Source organism: Lolium rigidum, chromosome 5 (genome assembly GCF_022539505.1).
Source record: "Lolium rigidum isolate FL_2022 chromosome 5, APGP_CSIRO_Lrig_0.1, whole genome shotgun sequence".
Lineage (NCBI taxonomy): Eukaryota > Viridiplantae > Streptophyta > Magnoliopsida > Poales > Poaceae > Lolium > Lolium rigidum.
The window spans coordinates 255348938-255355864 of NC_061512.1; the positions used below are offsets into that span (position 1 = coordinate 255348938).

The window sequence follows — 6927 nt, forward strand, 5'->3', positions numbered from 1 at the left end:
CTGAGGTTCTATCTCAGGTGTTTGCCCAAGACCTCTTTGTAATCCATGTGGCTTAATATATCCTCTTTTATCCGAAAAAAAAAAGTAGTAGACATGAAGTACAACACTACAAATTTTATTCATCAATTGATTGGTCAAACTGAGATCGATCCCAATAAAAGAAACCGCAAATAGAAATCGAAGGAGTAGCACTCAGCACTGCACGGAACAGCAGCGAGCTAGTGCAAGCAACCAAATTAGAGCAGCTCGGATTTATGCTTGTTCGTGCTCGATCGGATCGTACGCTGGTTGATATCGATCTTAGCTCTGTTCGCGCCATGGCAGCGCCGGTGCCGTGCTCCTGAACGAGCTCAGCAGCGCCTTGGTCGCCTCGCCGCGCATCACGTACCGGTGGTACAGCGCCGCCCCCGTCGCTCCGATGAGCGGCCCGACCCAGAAGATCCACTGCACGCAAGATGAACCAACAAAACGATGATCATCATGGTCTTGTATATATAATCGAGAAAGCCTTGCGTGTTCAGGCGTGCACCACGAATGGTATCTCGAGTAGCACTTACGTGGTCTTTCCATGCTTTGCGCTGGTTGTACATGACGGCGGCGCCGAGGCTCCTGGCCGGGTTGATCCCGGTGCCGGTGATGGGTATGGTGGCCAGGTGCACCACGAACACCGCGAAGCCGATCGGCAGCGGCACGAGCACGGGGATGAAGGAGTCGCGCGCGGTGCGCTTGGGGTCGGTGGCGGAGAGCACGACGTACACGAGCACGAACGTGCCGGCGACCTCGGCGACGAGCGCCCCGCGCACCGAGAAGCCGTCTGTTAGGAATAAGCACTCCGTACACCACACAACCGTATAAGTGTAGTATACGTATGTGTGTCTGATGTAGTAATCCGGGTAGGAGTAGAGTTCTAATCCTAGTCGGTTAGCATCAGCTCATTGCCTAGCATATATATATGCGTGTATGCCCCTTGTAACACCATCGTACACCGTGAGTTGAAGCAATACAATGAAACCAAGGTGCGATATGCACCTGTGGCTATAATCTTTCTTTGCTTGTGCGTACGTGAATAGTAGCTAGCTGCTCAAGATCGATCAGCGTTAGCTAGCTGATTATACGTGCGCGTCGGCGGAAGTAGCAGCGTACGTGCGTGTCTCGCTGGAAATCGCTTCGTCATCTACGTCGGAAAGTACTCGACGTACAGGGGCTGTGTTTGGTATCAGATCGGCGAGAGTACTGCCGGGTCTGGGCCAACAATTGGTATCAGAGCGGCGAGAGTACTGCCGGGTCTGGGCCAACAATTGGTATCAGAGCCTCGTGGAGGATCTCCTAGTAACGGGAGGTTATGACGAAGGAAGTGGGCGAGTCTTCCGGCGCCGCGGCGTCGGTGTCGACGCAGTACCCGCAGTACATCCGTGACAACTACACGGTGTGGGCGACCACGATGATGTGGGCGCTCGAGTCCAACGAAGTCTGGGAGGCTGTCGATCCAGGCGGCGACGAGTTCATGAAGGGCGCGTCGAAGTACCGCAAGGACCGACAGGCACTCACGGCCATCTGCTCGGTGATGCCGATGGACGTGAAGCAGCACCTGATCTCGAAGAAATCTGCAAAGGAGGCGTGGGAGACGATCAAGACGCTAAATCTTGGTCACGAGCGCGTCCGCGAGGCGGCCCTACAAACCTTGCAGAAGAAGTACGAGAATCTGAAGATGGGAGAAGATGAGACGCTGGACGCCTTCGCTTCGAGGGTCGCAACATTGGTCAATGGGATTCGCGCGCTCGACGAGAAGCTCGAGGAGATCTCGATCGTAAGGCGTTTCCTGCGCGCGGTGCCGCCGCGTTACTTGTCCGTTGTTTCGGCGATCGAGCAATGCGTTGATCTCAAGACTCTCACGATGGATGATCTAGTTGGACGGTTCAAGGCTCATGATGAGCGGATGAAGATCACCTACGGTGATGTGGTACCAGAAGAGCACGTTATGCTTACCCGCGCCCAGTGGCAGGCGGTAGTCGCCAAAGAGAAGGGCGATAAGGCATATGACAATAGAAGTGATAAGGAAGCTTCTTTCCCAGCGAGAAAGTACATCGCAGGGGAGGACGAGGACGACGCTCCGCCGAGGAGGAAGTTTGACATAAAGAAAGTAAGATGTCATAAGCTGCGGCGAGCTCGGTCACTTCAAGGTTGATTGCCGGAAACCACCAAAGCCGAAGGAAAGGGCTCTCATCGCCCAGGAAGGAGATGATGGACCGATGATGTTGATGCTCGAAGTATGCGAGCAGAAGGATGAGGAGGAGCTACCTCCTCCATCACCGGCTACGGAGATTGTGATGGATCATGGTCTACCGTGTGTGGATCACGTGGACAAGCTATGCGACGAAGGTGTCGTTGAGAAGCAACGGAGTGCCCCGTACCCACGTGAAACCGCGTTTGAGGCAAGTGAAGCTTTGGAGCTCGTTCATGGCGATATATGCGGTCCAATTTCACCTGCAACCCCGTCCGGCAATGAGTACTTCATGCTTGTGGTAGATGATCACAGCCAATACATGTGGATTGTGCTGCTGAAAAGTAAGGATCAAGGTCTACAAGCATTCGAGAAGATCATGGAAGCTGGAGAGGTCAAGGCAGGGGCGAAGAAGTCCCTACGCATATATCGGGGTGGTGAATTGAAGCATACAGTGGTAGCCATGGCACGGAGCATGATGGAGAGCAAAGGCTTGCCAGGAAAGTTCTGGGGTGAGGCAGTCAACACGGCTGTCTACTTGCTAAACAGGACGCCAACTAGGAGTATGGTTGGTGGGACTTCGTACGAAGAATGGTATGGACGAAAGCCCTCGGTTGATCATCTTCGCACTTTCGGGTGTGTGGCGCATGTCAAGACGGTGTCCGGCCATAAAAGAAGCTTGGCGGGTCGGAGTACTCCAATGATCATGACTGGCTATGAAGAAGGCTCGAAAGCGTACCGTTTGTGCAATCCCTCGACGAACAAGGTGGTTGTCACATGCGACGTAGTCTTCGAGGAAGACTTGTCATGGATTTGGGACTTCACGGAACCGGAAGAGAATTTTACTGTTGTTTACAGTGATTGTGGAGATGCTGATGATCAAGGTGTTGGAACTCAAGTTGCTGCCAACACGGAAGTTGCAAGTACTGGCGAGGATACTTCGTCAGCGTGCACGGCCTTGACTACAGCAAGAGCAGGGTCTAGAGGTCGAGACGCGCGTTCTGTGATGTGTCCAGGAAGTACGGCTGCACCTGATTCGCACGGGAGCGACTCTAGTCAGCCAGTGAGGGCCAACAGCACCTGCAGCAGCCCAACTAGCCCAGCTCGGGCTGGAGGCACTCCGCCAGGGAGCCAAGCAGGCAGCCCAGGTGGGATAGAAGGCTCTTTGCCAAGAGCAGCTCCACGTGAGGAGCTAGGGCCATCAAGGCCAGGAATCCCATTTCGGCTGGACGATGCGCTCTTGCCTGGACTCGATCGAGGACGGGCGCTGGGAGGCGGATCAGCAGCTGGCGCAGATGGTCACGGTATTTCGCCAAGTGGAATCGATCCAGGAGCGTCAGAGGGCACTCCAGAGGCCAGTAGTACGGCTGGAAAAGCTGGAGGTTTAGCTAAGGCAGAAGTGGACAAGGGCCACGTTTTCACGTCGCCAGGAGGCGATTTGTGGCCAGAACCTGGAGGTTCGGAAGGCGAAGAACCGAACCCTAGCGTGATAGCTTTGGCGTCTCCTCCAAGTGCATCAGAAGAAAGAAGGCCAGATGAGGGCAGACGTGTTGTTGTTCTGTCTGGGCCAGATGAAAAGATGAGCCTATCTCAGGCTGCATCAGACGGGATGGAAGTTGACGTCCTAGCAAGAAATAGGCAGACACGTTACATGTGTCTAGAGCTGATGGAACTAGCTATGCATGAGCTAGCTTGTACGGGGGTGCATTATAGCCAAAAGTATCAGCTAGAATCGCATCCATCAGGCAAGGAGCTAGCTGTGCATGTTCCTGTGAATCTCGGGGAGGAAGCACTTCGACGAGATTACAAAGGTGAGTCGCGAAGAAGCGACGTGGGTCCTCAGCCAGCAAGTGAAGAAACGAGCGCGTCATCGGACGCAGAAGAGTACGTCGTGCCTTCTCTGACGGTACTGGAGATGAGACGACTACGACCGACACGAGCACGCATGCGACGCGTGTTAGACTACTATCCGAAAAGGGAACTTCGGACGGTTAATAATCCGGAGAAGATGAAGCACAAAAGACAGTGTTTGTTCATCGAGAAACCGGTGAAGACGGAAGATGCGGACAAGGAAGGTCGGCATCAAGCCATGAAGAAGCCGGCGAAGGTAAAGTCGGTGGCATGGGTTCCACGAGGAGCGGCAAAAGCAATGCCGAGGAAGATGCCCGCGAGAAGCAGCTGGCGCATTTGGGACCCAGGTCGAGGTAAAGAGCACGTCGTGCTTAGGGGGGTGATTGTTAGGAATAAGCACTCCGTACACCACACAACCGTATAAGTGTAGTATACGTATGTGTGTCTGATGTAGTAATCCGGGTAGGAGTAGAGTTCTAATCCTAGTCGGTTAGCATCAGCTCATTGCCTAGCATATATATATGCGTGTATGCCCCTTGTAACACCATCGTACACCGTGAGTTGAAGCAATACAATGAAACCAAGGTGCGATATGCACCTGTGGCTATAATCTTTCTTTGCTTGTGCGTACGTGAATAGTAGCTAGCTGCTCAAGATCGATCAGCGTTAGCTAGCTGATTATACGTGCGCGTCGGCGGAAGTAGCAGCGTACGTGCGTGTCTCGCTGGAAATCGCTTCGTCATCTACGTCGGAAAGTACTCGACGTACAGGGGCTGTGTTTGGTATCAGATCGGCGAGAGTACTGCCGGGTCTGGGCCAACAATTGGTATCAGAGCGGCGAGAGTACTGCCGGGTCTGGGCCAACACCGTCGGCCACCGCGTTGGCGCCGCCACCGAGGGCCTCGTAGCTCCGCCCCGTGACCTCCTTCACGACGGCCGCGCCGCAGATGGCGCCGAGGCACTGCGCCGCCACGTACAGCGCGGCGCGCACCAGCGAGAGCTTGCGGCACAAGAGCAGCGCGAAGGTCACCGCCGGGTTGATGTGCCCGCCGGAGACGCCGCCGGTGCAGTATACGAGGACCATGATGGTGGCGCCGAAGGACCAGGCCACGCCGAGGTAGCCGACGCCGGTGCAGACGTCGGTTCCGGCGGACTGGGTCTTGTAGCCGATGACGGTGGCGAGGCTGACGTAGAGGAACATGAGCGTGGCCATGAACTCGGCGATGGCGGCGCGGTACAGGGACCACCCGGACAGCTCGCTCGTGCCCAGGAACGGGGACGGGGGAGGGTCACAGTACGGCTGCTTCTCCGAGGCCAGGTCGGCGGCACCGCCGGCGGTTGCCACCTCTTTGGACATGGTCCAGCTGGTCAACCTACCTAATTTTTTTTTGGTTCACTTCCAATAAGACTAGCCGTGGACAGAGCAAGGCGATACTCGATGGTTAAATAGACAAGTACTCAGCGGTGCAACTACTACTGATACAGTGATACTAGTTTTGCTAATATTTGCATTTCAATGTTCTTTTATTTTATCATTCTTCTGTTAATATTTGGAATTTGAGTATTGTCTCAACTCATGCACTAATACTGTTCAGCCCAAAAAGCTACAAAATCCAATCGAAATTGTTGAAATATACTGCACGGCACTTTCCATTAGTTTATTTTTTTAGTTAAGTTGGCTAGCACATCAATTCAATAAGATACCAAATTCAAGAGATCTTAAGTTCAGACCCTGTAACCATAGTATTAATTTCTTCCGAGCGGCTTATGTTAAACTTGCGTCTAAGAAGTAAAATAGCCTAAAGGTGAGGGTGGTGTTGAAATATATTGCTTGCCTCTCTCCATCATCATATAGGATGCAAACCTATGGCTAGATTAAAATTGTCTGAGATCAAATATAAGAACATGCATGCAACTTAGCCATAAATATCGAACACTAGATTTAAGGGAAAATCAAATCCCCAGGAGTTTAATTTGGCAAGAATGCAATACTCGTAAAGCCTTAGTACTATTCCATGAGTTTCATATCATTTCGATATAAGGTTTGCTTAAAGTTAAACTTTATAAAGTTTCATCAATTATATAAAAAAAATAGAAAAATCTATATGAAATTAAGTCATCATTATTAGAAAAACTGTAATGCGATACAGTTCCATATTATGTACATCTAACATTGTATATACTGTATATATATTCATATTTGAACATACATAGTTGATCAAATATTGCAAAGCTTAATTTCTGCTGATCCTTATATACGAAGTAATATGAAAGGAAGAGAGTAGCTAATACTCCACATACACGTACGTGATTAATCGATCTCTGTGCTAGCTAGGATCCAAGCTTGCTCAGCCATCATGGAAACGAGCCAACGCAACGTCCACATATACCTACTGTACGTGTACAATTACTCAATCGATCGATGGAGCACGTTGCACGCACATACGTGTGTTTCCTCCGATCGACATGGCGCGAGAGAGATACTCCACAAATGTCGATCGTTGCAACGTACCACAAATGTCGATCGACATGACCGGTTTGTCGTCAACCGTGGAAATGGGATACATCCAAATACACTTGGCTGGATACAGCACAGCGACAGGGCAATATACATACGCCGTAGCTCGCCCCGTAATTGGCCGAAGCAAAAATAAAAATAAAAAAAATAGAGGAGGACGTTTTCCTATTCCTCGCTAGTCGCAACTGTAGGACGCCGCCGTGTGTACATTTCTTCAGAAGTGTGCATCTTTTTTTTTTCGAATCAATGACTTTCATTAATTCATTGGACTTACAATCGTTTTGCAGATATTGTACTAGAAAAGTAGAAATATAATTGATCCAAAGACACCTACATC

At 51.2% G+C, this 6927-nt stretch overlaps 1 protein-coding gene across 1 annotated transcript; it reads right to left on the reverse strand.

Moving 5' to 3' along the window:
- Positions 1-300: 300 nt before the first annotated feature.
- LOC124657484 (probable aquaporin PIP2-7) lies at positions 301-5429 on the reverse strand. Its single transcript, XM_047196029.1, has 3 exons — positions 4940-5429; positions 558-814; positions 301-444 (listed from the first exon to the last, which is right to left on the reverse strand). The coding sequence occupies exons 1-3, from the start codon at positions 5427-5429 to the stop codon at positions 301-303; spliced, it is 891 nt and encodes a 296-aa protein (XP_047051985.1).
- Between the last annotated feature and the right edge of the window lie 1498 nt (positions 5430-6927).

What these genes read in the sequence shown, in the direction of transcription:
- LOC124657484 (XM_047196029.1), bottom strand. Translation starts at nt 5,429, where the DNA reads ATGTCCAAAGAGGTGGCAACCGCCGGCGGTGCCGCCGACCTGGCCTCG. An exon ending in CGCCAACGCGGTGGCCGACG is followed by an intron (nt 815 to 4,939) that starts GTGTTGGCCCAG and finishes TATTCCTAACAG; the next exon opens with ACGGCTTCTCGGTGCGCGGG. An exon ending in GCAAAGCATGGAAAGACCAC is followed by an intron (nt 445 to 557) that starts GTAAGTGCTACT and finishes TCTTGCGTGCAG; the next exon opens with TGGATCTTCTGGGTCGGGCC.